This window comes from Hippoglossus stenolepis, chromosome 6 (assembly GCF_022539355.2).
Source record: "Hippoglossus stenolepis isolate QCI-W04-F060 chromosome 6, HSTE1.2, whole genome shotgun sequence".
Classification (NCBI taxonomy): Eukaryota; Metazoa; Chordata; class Actinopteri; order Pleuronectiformes; family Pleuronectidae; genus Hippoglossus; species Hippoglossus stenolepis.
Genome location: NC_061488.1, coordinates 2757841 through 2775992, shown reverse-complemented (window position 1 = coordinate 2775992; position 18152 = coordinate 2757841). Strand labels below are relative to the sequence as shown.

At 43.4% G+C, this 18152-nt stretch overlaps 3 protein-coding genes across 3 annotated transcripts; 1 reads left to right on the top strand and 2 right to left on the bottom strand.

Moving 5' to 3' along the window:
* The first annotated feature begins 1019 nt into the window (after positions 1–1019).
* On the top strand, positions 1020–4436 carry LOC118110903 (UDP-glucuronosyltransferase 2A2). The gene is made up of 2 exons (XM_035159057.2): positions 1020–1228; positions 2196–4436. The coding sequence occupies exon 2, from the start codon at positions 2198–2200 to the stop codon at positions 3806–3808; it is 1611 nt and encodes a 536-aa protein (XP_035014948.2). The 5' UTR covers positions 1020–1228; positions 2196–2197; the 3' UTR covers positions 3809–4436.
* Positions 4437–6078: 1642 nt separating this feature from the next.
* LOC118111168 (P2Y purinoceptor 1-like) lies at positions 6079–7268 on the bottom strand. Its single transcript, XM_035159540.2, has one exon. It carries the CDS (start codon positions 7145–7147, stop codon positions 6200–6202), a length of 948 nt encoding a protein of 315 aa, XP_035015431.2. The 5' UTR covers positions 7148–7268; the 3' UTR covers positions 6079–6199.
* Positions 7269–9545: 2277 nt separating this feature from the next.
* On the bottom strand, positions 9546–14010 carry LOC118111665 (P2Y purinoceptor 1-like). The gene is made up of 2 exons (XM_035160458.2): positions 13596–14010; positions 9546–10209 (listed from the first exon to the last, which is right to left on the bottom strand). The coding sequence occupies exons 1-2, from the start codon at positions 13931–13933 to the stop codon at positions 9546–9548; spliced, it is 1002 nt and encodes a 333-aa protein (XP_035016349.2). The 5' UTR covers positions 13934–14010.
* Positions 14011–18152: the final 4142 nt, after the last annotated feature.

Sequence of the window (18152 nt, the reverse complement as noted above, 5' to 3'; positions counted from 1 at the left end):
CTGTGAATCATGTTGAGACATCTACTACAGAATTGAACTAGTAAATTAAAAGTGAAGCTACTTATAAACCTGTATCTGAGTGATGATTCACCTCAGTAACTAAAACAGGACGTTTCTGCTGCCGGCAAATCCAGTCCAGTCTGTGAGTTCGTCGGTTTGGCCGCGCTCCAGACGGAGAAGAGGAATCTCCTCATGTAACCTTTCCTCTGCTGTAACACTGACGGACCCACGGTGTTTAAAAAAAGACTCAAGCAGCAGAACTGTTGCATAACAACAGAAGCATATAACAGAACCGCTGTGTGTTATAAAATCTGAAAGGGTTTGAAATAACATGACTATTTTACACGAGGTTCAAATGGATGACACAGAATGACTCTACACATTTAAACATTAACGCTGTCTGGACATCTGTGTACTTTGGGTTAGAGTTCAAGTGTTAAAGCTCAACAGTGTTTGTCAGCAGCCTTTAATCCTGACCTGATTGATCAGGACTGCGGCGACACGGGGGGTGCAGTGGAAAAGGGCAGTGGGGAAGTTCACGACCCAGTCAGAGCAGGGTCTCTCCGTGATGACTTTCCATGTTCTCCCAATGTCAGTGGGTTTGTGTCTATAAATCATCTGCAGCCCGCTCACACTCCTCCAAAGGAAAAGCAGTAGAAATGAAAGATAGATTGAAGGAAGGATGAAAATATATTTCACAAGCTTGTGTGTCCTGCAGGTAAAACAGTGTATTGTGAGAGAAAAAGCATTGTTGAAAGTAGAAAGCTGCTCTTCCTGTCACGGTTTATCAGTCACATCTCTATGAGGCCGAGGCTATGAAAGGGGGAGGAACTATTCTAAAAAATATCAAAGTCCTCTACATCGGCCGAGCTATGAAACCTAACACTCATTCAGAAAAACATTAACCACTTTTCTCTTGTGGATTATTAAAGCATTGCACATGTGTTACTGCTTCAACACAATTGCTTTTTATCATTTCTGTGAAAATCCCACAAGTGGATGAAAATCATCTCCAGATGTCTTCGGCTGAGGCAAAACAAAACAGCGTCCACAGGAAAAAAAATCTGGGCGGAGGGTTTTTCAGAAAACAGCAGCAGAGGAATGGGCCGATTCATGTGGGGTTATACATTCACTTGTCTTTAAACAGTGCTGTCGCATGATAAGGTCAAACGCCGGATTCTCCTTGGTTCAGCCGACGAGTCACAGTGTGAGGGTGCAGAGGGCGGAGGTAAGAATTCATTTTTACTCACAAACTGAGTTTCCATCCGTCTATGGACAATGTGGTTTTGTTTAATGTGCAGATGGTTGTCTTTATATAAACGTGTCGGAGTGTTGTTTCACACTCTGCATCTGCATCAAACTGCTGCTGCTGCTGAAGACGCAGCCTCACAAACCACAGGCTTTCACGCCCTGTGTTTTGTTTGTCTTGACATTTGTCCTCACACCAAATCTGCCCTGCAGCTCAGATGGTACATATGGTTTTTTCCTGTGAACTGCATTCTCATAACGGCTGCTGCTCTTAATTCCATTTCATGATGTGATGACTTATCAGGCAGAAAATCCCCCACAGGGTTTGTCTCATAAACATTTCAGGCTCCAGATGATTCTGCTAATATGATAAGATCACAGATGTGTGATATTTGCACATATTACATATAATAAGTATCATGTGCACAAGGACTTTGACTGGAGATACTTAACTGTGACTCTGAGACTCTGTTCAAAGAGCAAAAAGTAGCGGACCAGTCACATTTAGAGAAAACAAAGCCAGACCACATGTCCTTTCTGATCGGGAGACAAAGGAGAGCTTCCAGAACTCACTACACTTTATGGAAATTAAAGACAAAGTTGGCTACTTTTCCATTATATCACTCAAAACTTGCTCATATTAAATAATATTTTTAAATACCTTGAGAGGTGACACATATGTCAAGTTTAATAACCTACTATATATTTTGATATTTTATATATATTCTGTATCAGAATGGATTGTAGGTATTTAACATGGCGTCTCTGTTCTTAATCAGAAGACAGAGCCGTGACATGTCACTGGGAAATAAATCCTGTAACAGGAGCTGTAGTTGTGTGGATTTTCTCTCGCTCATTAAAACATAATGGAGATAATGTGCAGATTCTTTCTGTTGCATGTATGAGCTGCAGATGTTTCTTCATCTGGTTCTGTCTTTCTTCTGCAGTGATGGAGTCACATCGAGCTCTGGCGTTCATCTTACTGTTTTCAGCGACTCTGGCCTCCTGCTGTGATGGCGGCAAAGTGCTGGTCTACCCCGTGGATGGGAGCCACTGGCTGAACATGAAAATCCTGGTGGAGGCGCTGCATTCTCAGGGCCATCAAATCACGGTGCTGCGCTCCACCACCAGCTGGTACGTCTCCGAAATCTCCCCCCATTACCGCTCCATCACCGTCCACCAGGAGCAGGCCCAAAACCTCGAGAGCCAGTCCTTCATGACCTCTTTCCTGAAGAGGTCGCTCGACATCCGTCGACAGCAAGGCTCTCCGTGGGCGTTCGTGGAGTTTTACAGGAACCTTTTCGACATGATTGGGGAGAACCAGCATACTGTGGCGAATCTGGTCGTCAGCATCTTTGAGAATAAGACGCTGATGCAGGAACTGAGGGAAACTGGATACGACCTCTGTCTGACGGACCCGGCGTTTCCCGCCGGCGTGCTGGTGGCACATCACCTCCAACTTCCCCTGGTTTTGAACGTGCGCTGGCTTTTCAATGGCGAGGCTCACTTTGCCGTTGCTCCTTCTCCTTTGTCCTACGTCCCTCAGTTGTTTACTCATAGCTCAGACTCGATGGACCTTTTTCAAAGAACCAAGAATATAATCTATCACAGCATACTGGTGTACATGTACCACTATGTCTCAAATCCGCCTTACCAGGCTGTGTGTGATAAATATTTCGGAGAAGGCGTCGACGTCATGTCTCTCATCCAGGGAGCAGATCTGTGGCTGATGCGAGTCGACTTCACGTTCGAGTTCCCCCGGCCCACTATGCCCAACGTGGTCTACATCGGAGGCTTCCAGGGAAAACCCCCCAAGCCTCTTCCGACGGATTTAGAAGAATTTGTGCAGAGCTCAGGTGAACACGGGGTGGTCGTCATGACTCTGGGGACCCTGCTGAACGACCTCGGCCCCGAGATATCGGAGATCATCGCCTCAGCGTTCGCCAACCTCCCGCAGAAAGTGGTGTGGAGACACACCGGGAAGAGACCGGTCACACTGGGGAACAACACCATGCTGGTGAAGTGGCTGCCTCAAAACGATATATTAGGTCACGCTAAGACCAAGGTGTTCGTCACGCACGGCGGCACCAACGGTATTTACGAGGCCATCTACCAAAGCGTCCCCATCCTGGGCATCCCCCTCATCTTTGACCAGTACGACAACATGGTGCGTCTAAGGGCACGGGGAGTAGCTGAGATTGTTGAAGTGACAACTATGGATGTGGAGTCTCTGACAAGTACTCTGAGGAACATTGTCGACCCGGAGAAGCCGTACAAACAGAACATGGTCAAACTGTCCCGGCTTCACCGCGACAAACCAATGAAGCCCTTAGACAGCGCCGTTTTCTGGATGGAGTTCGTCATGAGGCACGGGGGGGCAGCTCATCTGCGCACAGAGTCATACAAGATGCCCTGGTATTCGTACTATTGTCTAGATGTGATGGCAGTGATGACGGCGTTCGGTCTGATAGTCACTGCATTAGTTTGGGTTTCCTGCAGATGTCTCATCAGACGCTTCATGTGGACCAAGACGTCCTCATCCAAGTCCAAGAGGGAATAGAGGAGGTGTTTGCTTTGTGTGGTCACCTTGACCTTTGACCTTTAAACCACCAAAATCTAGTGAGTTCAACCGTGAATCCAAGAATAATTGCACCAAATTTGAGGAAATTCCTTCACGTTCATGGGAATGGGACGAATGGGACAAATGGGACGAATGGGACGGACAACCTGAAAACATAATACCTCCGGCCTCTGGCTATTGCCGGCGCGGAGGCATAATAGTTTGGGGCGCCAGACGGGATAATGTCAATCACCTGTGATGGTTCAGACTTTTGGTTGTAGATTGTTGTTTCTGTAGAAGTTGCTTATTCACCCGTTTGCTGGCTTTATTATTTAATTTGAATATAATTATATTGATCAATTTGAAAATGTTTTGAGTTTTGTCTTGTCACAGTTAGTGTCATTGTCCTGTCCGGCGCCCGACTATCATTTCTGCCGTTAGGTGGAAACAGATGCTGATAAAACGAGCCGTCACCGAAGAGAGAAGAAAGTGACACAGTGCAGTTTACTGGTTTCCTCTCTGGTTCATATCTGACCAGCCACACTAACTGTAGTTATGAGTGCCCCCAGTTTTCTGTGCCAGTATCTTCAGGTTTTTCTTCCTCAAAATAAAGCTGCTTTAACTTTCAGGGGTGTTTGCGTGATTTCTCTGATGCTTGTGTGTCTTTGCTCAATCAGAATCTCGATATCTTGCAGAATTTGTCTCCGGCCTGACTTCAAACTCCGTCCTTTAGCTGCCAGACCGACCACAGCTACTATGATTTCAACAGAACAAGAGATATTATTCATTCTGTCTCCTGAGCACAGGTTTGGACAAATTCGTCCCCTGCAGATTAGCTGGTGTATGAGAGGTCGTGCATGTAGGAATGTGCCTGTACAGTCAAACATTACACGAGCAGAAGACGTCTTCTTTGTTCCACCTCCTTGTTACTTACACTCCTCAATGTAGGAGTAAACAGAAACGCAAACCTTCTTTCTCCTCAGTGTCTTATCTCAACACTGGGCCTGTTGACATTCACCTGATTATACTTTATTCTAAGGAGGCACACAACAGAATCCTTCCTCTGTTCTAAGTGATAGAAACTGGGTCAGAACTACACACAATCACAGATATCACAATTGTTTCATCAAGATCCACGAATGACTCTCTTGGATAATGGTGAAAATGTGAAAAAAGAAAACACACATCCCACCTCGCAGGGTTAAAGAAAGTGATGACAAGTTCCTGGATCTGCCTCCTTATCCAGATCCTCAACTAGATCAATCATCTCCTAGTCAAAGGCTCATCCTTCTGCCAAGTTCTGTGGAAACCACTTCTGTAGTTTTTTGCATAATTCTGCTCACAACAAACAAACAGTGAAGGGTGAAAACATGACGTCCTTGTCCGAGGTAGCAAATCTTGACTTATTGCTTTAGTTTGTTTGAGGCTCCTCGTGTCGTGACGGTTTCATCACACAAACTACAGCTGTAGAACTCATGTCATGTTAGAGCGCAGACATTCGGGTGATGAAGATGCTTCCACACGTTTATATTGGAAGGTAAGAGTCGCCCTCTGGTGGCAGAGGCCAGCTATGTTTTTTTTCCTTCACCAACTCTAAATGCACTGAAAGAGGAACAGGGTCAAACCTTTGCATGCAATGTGTAATGTGTCACATACACACGTATACGTACATGTGGTCGAGTTAAATGAGTAGAAAAAAAAACACCACAGAGGAAGTTTAGGATAATGATCTGAGAGTTTCTGTTTTCACCTTTCATGTAGTCGACTTTTAAAAAATCATCAGTGGGGGGTTTTGAAAGATGTCAAATCAACCAGGAGAATTTTTCATTTCCTCAAACCAGACTAAATCTAGATTATGACCATTTTACACGGGAAAACAAATCATTAAATTTGGAAATGCAAATGTTTGATGGACCAAATTTGAGTGTAACACTTGAATCTGCAGTTGTCCTTTTATAGTCTAAACAAATCAAATTAATTTACTTCACTGACGTAGTTTGTTGGTCGTTCGTTGACCTTTGTGCAGTTTGTCCCTGACAGTCTCAGCCTGGTACAGACTTGAGCGGCTGCAGCGACCTGACCTGAATACAGTGCACGGCTCTGATGTTCAAGCAGAAATGGTGTTTGTTTTATGTGAAACTTATCTACAATCTGCATCCTGTAAAGACCCATTCAGTCAACTTCCTGTTTTTTAAAACTAGAACAGATGTGCAACCGCAACACTTGCTGTTAACTCTCCGTAAACCTCCACGAGAATAAAACAGAAACACTTGGAACTGAGCTTTTATTTTTAGCGTGTTAACAGCAATTTGAAACACATTAAAATGGGAATATGTTACAGTGGGTAGCTCGATCCAGTGAAATACAGATGATGCAATTGTTGATTTTCATTCACACCGTAGAAACCTTGGTGATGAACGGGCGCATGATGGCTTGACGAGCAGCTGTCAAAGCTGAGCAGGAGTCTTTACGTGCATTGAGGTAAACCAGAGGGTTGAGGGCGCTGTTCAGACACACCAGCCCACGACCCATCTGATGAGCGATGTAAACTCCGTTGGACCAATTGTGACATTTCCTGTGTTTGCTCAGAGCTCTTGACCAGAGATTCAGGTTCTTGAACAGGTGATAGGGGATGTAACAAACAGAGAAGAGAAGGATCAAAATGAACAACAGCCTCAGGCTCCTTTGCTTCAGAGCCTTGTCGATGTTGTTTTTGGAGCAAAGTGTGATAATCATATGTCCGTAGCAGCCCAGCATGATGAGGAGTGGGATACAAAACCCAGTCAGGGTCCTCCCCAGGCTGTAGTTCAGGTAATCCTCCACAAATGCGTTGTGTGTGGTCTCGTAGCATTTCCCAGTGTAGTTTGCAGACTTCTTGATGTAGAACACGTCTGGAAGACTCTGGACAGCCACCAGCAGCCACACGAGGACTGAGATGGTCACAGAATGAGTGGGAGTGATTCTTCCCAACACTTTCATCGGGTGAACAATAGCCAGGTACCTGTACACGCTGATGCACGTAAGGAATCCGATGCTGCCGTATAAGTTCAGGTTGAAGCAGAATCTCGTTATCTTGCAGAATGTAGCTCCAAAGATCCACAAACTCCCCCTGAAGTAGTAATCCATCAAAAATGGCAGCGTGAGCAGATACAAAACATCTGCAAGTCCCAGGTTGAGAACAAACACGTTGACGTTACCCAGTTTCTTCCAGTTCTGCCGCAAAGACTTCAACCCCCATCCGTTAGCAACCAGGCCGACGATGAAGACCAAGATTAAAACAGGAGGCAGGAATCTGCCGGTGAAATCAAAGCTGACACGAGGACAAAAGGTTTTGTTCATGGTCTTGTGAGCTGCAGTTCTTCCTCCTCGTGAATGTGATCGTCTCTTTTGGTTTCACATCTCAGGTCTCGGCACACTTCATTCAAGTTCCTGCACGTACTGTAATCCAGGAAACTACGTCAAGGAGGTGGAGGTGTCAGAAGCAGGGACTGACCCACACAAAGGAAGCTGCTGCACTGATGGTTAAACCTGTTTTACAGGCTGGTAACAGACAGCAGGCGGTAAATAGCTGGACTCAAAAAAAATTCTCCTTCAACTTATTTTAACATTTTAAAAACAGATTTATCCTGTTTATTTATTTTACCTGATAATATTGTAGAATTTAAACTTTGCTTTAAACTGTGCTTTCCGATTTTAAATTCTTTGAACTTTGTGCCCGTGTTGTTTTTAATGTCCATGTGCAGCACATTAACTCTGTGGAAGGGGCTTCATGAATAAAGCTGCCTTGCCCGATGTGAGGTCAGATGTAAAAGCCAATGTGGGAACAACACAAGAGAAGCAGAGGTGGGGGGGCGGTCGCATGTCGGCTTGACAAGCAGTTGTCAAAGCTGAGCAGGAGTCTTTACGTGCATTGAGGTAAACCAGAGGGTTGAGGGCGCTGTTCAGACACACCAGCCCACGACCTATCTGATGAGCGATGTAAACTCCGTTGGACCAATTGTGACATTTCCTGTGTTTGCTCAGAACTCTTGACCAGAGATTCAGGTTCTTTAACAGGTGATAGGAGCTGTTTGTGTGAGTTCTCTGATGCTTGTGTGTCTTTGATCAATCAGAATCAAACTCTGTCATTTAGCTGCCAGACCGACCACAGCTACTATGATTTCAACAGAACAAGAGATATTATTCATTCTGTCTCCTGAGCACAGGTTTGGACAAATTCTTCCCCTGCAGATTAGCTGGTGTATGAGAGGTCGTGCATGTAGGAATGTGCCTGTACAGTCAAACATTACACGAGCAGAAGACGTCTTCTTTGTTCCACCTCCTTGTTACTTACACTCCTCCTCAATGTGGGAGTAAACAGAAACGCAAACCTTCTTTCTCCTCAGTGTCTTATCTCAACACTGGGCCTGTTGACATTCACCTGATTATACTTTATTCTAAGGAGGCAAACGACAGAATCCTTCCTCTGTTCTAAGTGATAGAAACTGGGTCAGAACTACACACAATCACAGATATCACAATTGTTTCATCAAGATCCACGAATGACTCTCTTGGATAATGGTGAAAATGTGAAAAAAGAAAACACACATCCCACCTCGCAGGGTTAAAGAAAGTGATGACAAGTTCCTGGATCTGCCTCCTTATCCAGATCCTCAACTAGATCAATCATCTCCTAGTCAATGGCTCATCCTTCTGCCAAGTTTTGTGGAAACCACTTCTGTAGTTTTTTGCATAATTCTGCTCACAACAAACAAACAGTGAAGGGTGAAAACATGACGTCCTTGTCGGAGGTAGCAAATCTTGACTGATTGCTTTAGTTTGTTTGAGGCTCCTCGTGTCGTGACGGTTTCATCACACAAACTACAGCTGTAGAACTCATGTCATGTTAGAGCGCAGACATTCGGGTGATGAAGATGCTTCCACACGTTTATATTGGAAGGTAAGTGTCGCCCTCTGGTGGCAGAGGCCAGCTATGTTTTTTTTCCTTCACCAACTCTAAATGCACTGAAAGAGGAACAGGGTCAAACCTTTGCATGCAATGTGTAATGTGTCACATACACACGTATACGTACATGTGGTCGAGTTAAATGAGTAGAAACAAAACAAAAAACACCACAGAGGAAGTTTAGGATAATGATCTGAGAGTTTCTGTTTTCACCTTTCATGTAGTCGACTCTTTAAAAATCATCAGTGGGGGTTTTGAAAGATGTCAAATCAACCAGGAGAATTTTTCATTTCCTCAAACCAGACTAAATCTAGATTATGACCATTTTACACGGAAAACAAATCATTAAATTTGGAAATGCAAATGTTTGATGGACCAAATTTGAGTGTAACACTTGAATCTGCAGTTGTCCTTTTATAGTCTAAACAAATCAAATTAATTCACTTCACTGACGTAGTTTGTTGGTCGTTCGTTGACCTTTGTGCAGTTTGTCCCTGACAGTCTCAGCCTGGTACAGACTCGAGCGGCTGCAGCGTCCTGACCTGAATACAGTGCACGGCTCTGATGTTCAAGCAGAAATGTTTTTTTAATGTGAAACTTATCTACAATCTGCATCCTGTAAAGACCCATTCAGTCAACTTCCTGTTTTTAAAACTAGAACAGATGTGCAACCGCAACACTTGCTGTTAACGCTCCGTAAACCTCCACGAGAATAAAACAGAAACACTTGGAACTGAGCTTTTATTTTTAGCGTGTTAACAGCAATTTGAAACACATTAAAAAGGGAATATGTTACAGTGGGTAGCTCGATCCAGTGAAATACAGATGATGCAATTGTTGATTTTCCTTCACACCGTAGAAACCTTGGTGATGAACGGGCGCATGAGCTTGACGAGCAGCTGTCACAGCTGAGCAGGAGTCTTTACGTGCATTGAGGTAAACCAGAGGGTTGATGGCGCTGTTCAGACACACCAGCCCACGACCCATCTGATGAGCGATGTAAACTCCGTTGGACCAATTGTGACATTTCCTGTGTTTGCTCAGAACTCTTGACCAGAGATTCAGGTTCTTGAACAGGTGATAGGGGATGTAACAAACAGAGAAGAGAAGGATCAAAATGAACAACAGCCTCAGGCTCCTTTGCTTCAGAGCCTTGTCGATGTTGTTTTTGGAGCAAAGTGTGATAATCATATGTCCGTAGCAGCCCAGCATGATGAGGAGTGGGATACAAAACCCAGTCAGGGTCCTCCCCAGGCTGTAGTTCAGGTAATCCTCCACAAATGCGTTGTGTGTGGTCTCGTAGCATTTCCCAGTGTAGTTTGCAGACTTCTTGATGTAGAACACGTCTGGAAGACTCTGGACAGCCACCAGCAGCCACACGAGGACTGAGATGGTCACAGAATGAGTGGGAGTGATTCTTCCCAACACTTTCATCGGGTGAACAATAGCCAGGTACCTGTACACGCTTGATGAGAACACGCTACGAAGCAAAAGCAGGTGGTTGAAGCAGAATCTCGTTATCTTGCAGAATGTATCTCCAAAGATCCACAAACTCCCCTGAAGTAGTAATCCATCAAAAATGGCAGCGTGAGCAGATACAAAACATCTGCAAGTCCCAGGTTGAGAACAAACACGTTGACGTTACCCAGTTTCTTCCAGTTCTGCCGCAAAGACTTCAACCCCAGCGTTAGCAACCAGGCCGACGATGAAGACCAAGATTAAAACAGGAGGCAGGAATCTGCCGGTGAAATCAAAGCTGACAAGAGGATATAAGGTTTGTTCATGGTCTTGTGAGCTGCAGTTCTTCCTCCTCGTGAATGTGATCATCTCTTTTGGTTTCACATCTCAGGTCTCTGCTAACTTCATTGAAGTTCCTGCACGTACTGTAATCCAGGAAACTATGTCAAGGAGGTGGAGGTGTCAGAAGCAGGGACTGACCCACACAAAGGAAGCTGGTGCAGTGATGGTTAAACCTGTTTTACAGGCTGGTAACAGACAGCAGGCGGTAAATAGCTGGACTCAAAAAAAATTCTCCTTCAACTTATTTTAACATTTTAAAACAGATTTATCCTGTTTATTTATTTTACCTGATAATATTGTAGAATTTAAACTTTGCTTTAAACTGTGCTTTCCGATTTTAAATTCTTTGAACTTTGTGCCCGTGTTGTTTTTAATGTCCATGTGCAGCACATTAACTCTGTGGAAGGGGCTTCATGAATAAAGCTGCCTTGCCCGATGTGAGGTCAGATGTAAAAGCCAATGTGGGAACAACACAAGAGAAGCAGAGGTGGGGGGGCGGTCGCATGTCGGCTTGACAAGCAGTTGTCAAAGCTGAGCAGGAGTCTTTACGTGCATTGAGGTAAACCAGAGGGTTGAGGGCGCTGTTCAGACACACCAGCCCACGACCTATCTGATGAGCGATGTAAACTCCGTTGGACCAATTGTGACATTTCCTGTGTTTGCTCAGAACTCTTGACCAGAGATTCAGGTTCTTTAACAGGTGATAGGAGCTGTTTGTGTGAGTTCTCTGATGCTTGTGTGTCTTTGATCAATCAGAATCAAACTCCGTCATTTAGCTGCCAGACCGACCACAGCTACTATGATTTCAACAGAACAAGAGATATTATTCATTCTGTCTCCTGAGCACAGGTTTGGACAAATTCTTCCCCTGCAGATTAGCTGGTGTATGAGAGGTCGTGCATGTAGGAATGTGCCTGTACAGTCAAACATTACACGAGCAGAAGACGTCTTCTTTGTTCCACCTCCTTGTTACTTACACTCCTCCTCAATGTGGGAGTAAACAGAAACGCAAACCTTCTTTCTCCTCAGTGTCTTATCTCAACACTGGGCCTGTTGACATTCACCTGATTATACTTTATTCTAAGGAGGCAAACGACAGAATCCTTCCTCTGTTCTAAGTGATAGAAACTGGGTCAGAACTACACACAATCACAGATATCACAATTGTTTCATCAAGATCCACGAATGACTCTCTTGGATAATGGTGAAAATGTGAAAAAAGAAAACACACATCCCACCTCGCAGGGTTAAAGAAAGTGATGACAAGTTCCTGGATGTGCCTCCTTATCCAGATCCTCAACTAGATCAATCATCTCCTAGTCAAAGGCTCATCCTTCTGCCAAGTTTTGTGGAAACCACTTCTGTAGTTTTTTGCATAATTCTGCTCACAACAAACAAACAGTGAAGGGTGAAAACATGACGTCCTTGTCCGAGGTAGCAAATCTTGACTGATTGCTTTAGTTTGTTTGAGGCTCCTCGTGTCGTGACGGTTTCATCACACAAACTACAGCTGCAGAACTCATGTCATGTTAGAGCGCAGACATTCAGGTGATGAAGATGCTTCCACACGTTTATATTGGAAGGTAAGTGTCGCCCTCTGGTGGCAGAGGCCAGCTATGTTTTTTTCCTTCACCAACTCTAAAGGCACTGAAAGCGGAACAGGGTCAAACCTTTGCATGCAATGTGTAATGTGTCACATACACACGTATACGTACATGTGGTCGAGTTAAATGAGGAGAAAAAAACAAAAAACACCACAGAGGAAGTTTAGGATAATGATCTGAGAGTTTCTGTTTTCACCTTTCATGTAGTCGACTTTTAAAAATCATCAGTGGGGTTTTGAAAGATGTCAAATCAACCAGGAGAATTTTTAATTTCCTCAAACCAGACTAAATCTAGATTATGACCATTTTACACGAGAAAACAAATCATTAAATTTGGAAATGCAAATGTTTGATGGACCAAATTTGAGTGTAAATACTGACACTTAAATCTGCAGTTGTCCTTTTATAGTCTAAACAAATCAAATTAATTTACTTCACTGACGTAGTTTGTTGGTCGTTCGTTGACCTTTGTGCAGTTTGTCCCTGACAGTCTCAGCCTGGTACAGACTCGAGCGGCTGCAGTGACCTGACCTGAAAACAGTGCACGGCTCTGATGTTCAAGCAGAAATGGTTTTTTTATGTGAAACTTATCTACAATTAGCATCCTGTAAAGACCCATTCAGTCAACTTCCTGTTTTTTAAAACTACAACAGATCTGCAACTGCAACACTTGCTGTTAACTCTCCGTAAACCTCCACCAGAATAAAACAGAAACAGTTGGAACTGAGCTTTATTTTTAGCGTGTTAACAGCAATTTGAAACACAGATTAAAAAGGGAATATGTTACAGTGGGTAGCTCGATTCAGTGAAATACAGATGATGCAATTGTTGATTTTCCTTCACACCGTAGAAACCTTGGTGATGAACAGCTTTGACAGCAGCTGCCTGTCAAAGCTGAGCAGGAGTCTTTACGTGCATTGAGGTAAACCAGAGGGTTGATGGCGCTGTTCAGACACACCAGCCCACGACCTATCTGATGAGCGATGTAAACTCCGTTGAACCAATTGTGACATTTCTGTGTTTGCTCAGAACTCTTGACCAGAGATTCAGGTTCTTGAGCAGGTGATAGGGATGTAACAAACAGAGAAGAGAAGGATACAAATGAACAACAACCTCAGGATCCTTTGCTTCCGGCCTTGTGGAAGTTGTTTTGGAGCAAAATGTGATAATCATATGTCCGTAGCAGCCCAGCATGATGAGGAGTGGGATACAAAACCCAGTCAGGGTCCTCCCCAGGCTGTAGTTCAGGTAATCCTCCACAAATGCGTCGTGTGTGGTCTCGTAGCATTTCCCAGTTTGGTTTCCAAACGTCTTGATGTAGAACATGTCTGGAAGACTCTGGACAGCCACCAGCAGCCACACGAGGACTGAGATGGTCACAGAATGAGTGGGAGTGATTCTTCCCAACCCGTTCATCGGGTGAACAATAGCCAGGTACCTGTACACGCTGATGCACGTAAGGAATCCGATGCTTCCGTATAAGTTCAGGTTGAAGCAGAATCTCGTTATCTTGCAGAATGTAGCTCCAAAGATCCACACACTCCCCTTGAAGTAGTAAACCATCAAAAATGGCAGCGTGAGCAGATACAAAACATCTGCAAGTCCCAGGTTGAGAACAAACACGTTGACGTTACCCAGTTTCTTCCAGTTCTGCCGCAAAGACTTCAACCCCCATGCGTTAGCAACCAGGCCGACGATGAAGACCAAGATTAAAACAGGAGGCAGGAATCTGTTGGAGAAATTAAAGTTGACACGAGGACAAGAGGTTTGGTTCATGATCTTCTGAGCTGCAGTTCTTCCTCCTCGTGAATGTGATCGTCTCTTGTGGTTTCACATCTCAGATCTCGGCCAACTTCATTCAAGTTCCTGCACGAACTGTAATCCAGGAAACTACGTCAAGGAGGTGGTGGTGTCAGAAGCAGGGTCTGACCCACACACAGGAAGCTGGTGCAGTGATGTTTAGACCTGATTTACAGGCTGGTGACAGACAGCAGGCGGTAAAAGCTGGACTCAAAAAAAATTCTCCTTCAACTTATTTTAACATTTTAAAAACAGATTTATCCTGTTTATTTATTTTACCTGATAATATTGTATAATTTAAACTTTGCTTTAAAATGTGCTTTCCGATTTTAAATTCTTTGAAATTTGTGCCTGTGTTGTTTTTAATGTCCATGTGCAGCACATTAACTCTGTGGAAGGGGCTTCATAAATAAAGCTGCCTTGCCCAATGTGAGGTCAGATGTAAAAGCCAATGTGGGAACAACACAAGAGAAAGAAAAGGGGGCGGTCGCATGATGGCTTGACGAGCAGCTGTCAAAGCTGAGCAGGAGTCTTTACGTGCATTGAAGATGCTTCCACACGTTTATATTGGAAGGTAAGAGTCGCCTCTGGTGGCAGAGGCCAGCAACATGAACAAGAATCAGATCAAGTTTTGATGGAATTTTTAAAAAACAAATACAACACACAAAGGTAATTCATAAGAATCTATGATTTCTACTTTTCTAAATATTCCGCAATTTCAGCATTTTGCCGAATAAACTTAGTCATTTAAATTTCAGTTAAAAGATTCAGAGTAATCTGAGACTTTTATTCTGGGTTCCTTTGTGAGCCTGCCAGAGAGGTGGCATCATGCACTGGATTTTCATATGGTCTCTTTTTCAACAATTTGTTTTACTTCTTTTTTTTTAAACACACATTCGGTGGCTCATTTTGTAGATAAATGTCTGGTCTTTCACACAGTGTTTTCTTGAATTAATAGACTTAGCGTTTTATCACAGGGAAGTTTCAACAGCTAGTGCAGCCTTTAATAGTCCCATCGACATCAATGTAAATGGAGCTTTCTCCATCAGAAACACATACAGTACATGGTTGATTCCAAAAATGACATCTCAGTAATTTTTCAGTTTGTCTTCACAAATCCTACATGTCTGCGTGTCTCCTGGTGGTCAGTGTCAAAAATTACATCAGTGTCAAGTATAATTTATGTGTAAAGTTGTTTGAGAGGTTCCACACACACACACACACACACGTTTTACTCCAATATGGGGACACCATTTTGTCCTGAATAAACCATTTTCAGCTTCCACATCACGTTTTAATTATTTTAAAGTCTCTACTTTTCAATTAATCCTTGAATTTAGGACAAAAATGATTTGGATTTCATATTCAAATATAAAATTCACTTTTCTACTTATACTCTGTGCTTCTTTGCTGTTTCTCTCTGATAATATGAAGCTGCAGCATTCTTCAACTACTTCACTTACTTCAACCAATCAAACATCAAATCCTTCTGCTTGTTCACAAACATTTAAGTTTCCATTCAACTTTGAAAAAAGGTTTTGGTATTTTTGAAATCTTGTACAGTTTTTATAAAAATCTGTTTTGTTTTAGTCTTTTAGATTTTATAATGTGAGTCTAAGTGTGACTGAGCAGTGACATCCCATCCATCTCCTTTCTATTTAGGATAAAGAGGAAAAGAAACCTTGCACTGAAACAAAGCACTTTTTTGCCGGACCTTTTGAAACAGTGGCAAACAAGTGTCAATACAGGAATGTACATAATATACTAAGATATAAATTAAATAAATATGTTTTTTATTGATTGAAAAATATAGAATCATTTGTAAGAGCACACAGAGAAAATCCACAGAAGCACAGTCAGACCGTCTGGTCACAATTAAGATTTGCAGTCATTACATTTCATTATATTACATGTCATTATATTACATGTCATTATATTACATGTCATTATATTACATGTCATATAACTGACACTTTTATCCAATGCGACTTACAATAAGTGCATCAACCATTAGGGTACAAACCCAGAGCAGCAAGCATCATGTAAGACCAGGTCAAGGTCCTCCAAGAGGCGGTGAGCGGCGGCTTGGCTGGAGATGCTTGAAGATGTAACTCGTCTCATCCCCCCCAAAGGCTTCTTCGGACTATTGATCAAATTCGGTTTCTTTTCTCCCACTTCCATGGTTTGAGGAAATGTGTAAATCTTTTCCACCCTTTTCTGTTCTTTTTTGTCTCTGGTTTTTCCTCAACTTTGACCTCTGGTTCACCATCTGAGACCTCTGATTCACTGTCTGAGACCTCTGATTCAACATCTGAGACCTCTGATTCAACATCTGAGACCTCTGATTCACTATCTGAGACCTCTGATTCAACATCTGAGACCTCTGATTCAACATCCGAGACCTCTGATTCAACATCCGAGACCTCTGATTCAACATCCGAGACCTCTGATTCAACATCCGAGACCTCTGATTCAACATCCGAGACCTCTGATTCAACATCCGAGACCTCTGGTTCACCATCCGAGACCTCTGGTTCAACATCCGAGACCTCTGGTTCAACATCCGAGACCTCTGATTCACCATCCGAGACCTCTGATTCAACATCCGAGACCTCTGATTCACCATCCGAGACCTCTGATTCAACATCCGAGACCTCTGATTCACCATCCGAGACCTCTGGTTCACCATCCGAGACCTCTGATTCCAACATTTGAGACTCCTCTGATTCAACATCCGAGACTCCCGTTCACCATCCGAGACCTCTGTCTACCATCTGAGACCTCTGATTCAACATTTGAGACCTCTGATTCAACATCCGAGACCTCTGGTTCACCATCCGAGACCTCTGGTTCACCATCCGAGACCTCTGATTCAACATCCGAGACTCCTCTGATTCACCATCCGAGACCTCTTGATTCAACATCCGAGACCTCTGATTCACCATCCGAGACCTCTCTGATTCAACATCCGAGACCTCTGTCTAACATCTGAGACCTCTGGTTCTGTCCAGACCTCTGGTTCAACATCCGAGACCTCTGGTTCAACATCCGAGACCTCTGGTCTGGCCGATCCGAGACCTCTGATTCAACATCCGAGACCTCTGATTCACTCATCATCCGAGACCTCTGATTCAACATCCGAGACCCTGATTCCCCTATCCGAGACCTCTGGTTCAACATCATAGACCTCTGATTCACCTTTCATCTGAGACCTCTGATTCACCATCTGAGACCTTCTGGTTCATCATCTGAGACCTCCAGTTCAACATCTGAGTCCTCTGTCTATCATCTGAGACCTTAAGCCTGTGGGCTGAGACCTTGAATTCATTGGGTGGGATGGGTGGTTTATGAACTAAGACCTTTGGCTCGATATTTGGAGACCTTTGGCATTTGGTCTGAAACCTCTGATGCATCATCTGAGACCTCCGGCTCATCAACTTTGACCCTCTGGTTCATCATCTGAGACATCAGTTTCACAAGGTCTGATAAATTAAATTCTTCGTCCAATCGGGACACATATGGGTCTCTTGGCACTCTCATTGTCTGAGACCTCAGATTCAAGGTCCCATGATTTAGGAGTCCCATGCATCAGTGCTCTTCTGATTCATTGTCTGAGCCGTTTATCTCATGATTTGAGACCTTTGGCTTATGATCTGAGAATTTTAATTCATGGTCTTTGTCCTGCAAGATCTTCTGTTCATACCCGACATCTTCTGTTCATACTCCGACATCTTCTGTCTATCCTGAGATCTTCTGTTTATACCCAAAGATCTTCTGTTCCTCCTTGAGATATTCTGTTCCTCCTGTAGATCTTTTGTTTGTACTCAGATATCTTCTGAGTATCCTCAGAGATATTCTGTTCATACTCTAGAGAGCTTGAGTTTATCCTCTGGAGATCTTCTGTTCATACTCTGAGAACCTTTGTTTATCCCAGAGATCTTTTTGTCTGTAGTCAGAAATCTTTTTGTTCATACTCAGATATCTTCTGAGTATCCTTGGAGATCTTTTTTTCGTAGTCAGAAATCTTCTGTTCATACTCAGATATCTTCTGAGTATCCTTGGAGATCTTCTGTTTGTACTCAGAGATATTCTGTTCATACTTCTAGAGAGCTTGAGTTTATCGTTGGAGATCTTCTTTCAAACACTGAGAACCTTTACCTAGAGATCTTTTTATTCATAATCAGAGATCTTTTGT

Excerpts from the sequence above, each read along its gene's own strand:
- LOC118111665 (XM_035160458.2), bottom strand. The coding sequence starts at position 13,933 with ATGAACCAAACCTCTTGTCCTCGTGTCAACTTTAATTTCTCCAACAGA. Across the intron at positions 10,210-13,595 it reads ACGTGCATCAGCGTGTACAG|GTACCTGGCTATTGTTCACC; the intron begins GTACCTGGCTAT and ends AAGCGTGTACAG.
- LOC118111168 (XM_035159540.2), bottom strand. The coding sequence starts at position 7,147 with ATGAACAAAACCTTTTGTCCTCGTGTCAGCTTTGATTTCACCGGCAGA.
- LOC118110903 (XM_035159057.2), top strand. The coding sequence starts at position 2,198 with ATGGAGTCACATCGAGCTCTGGCGTTCATCTTACTGTTTTCAGCGACT.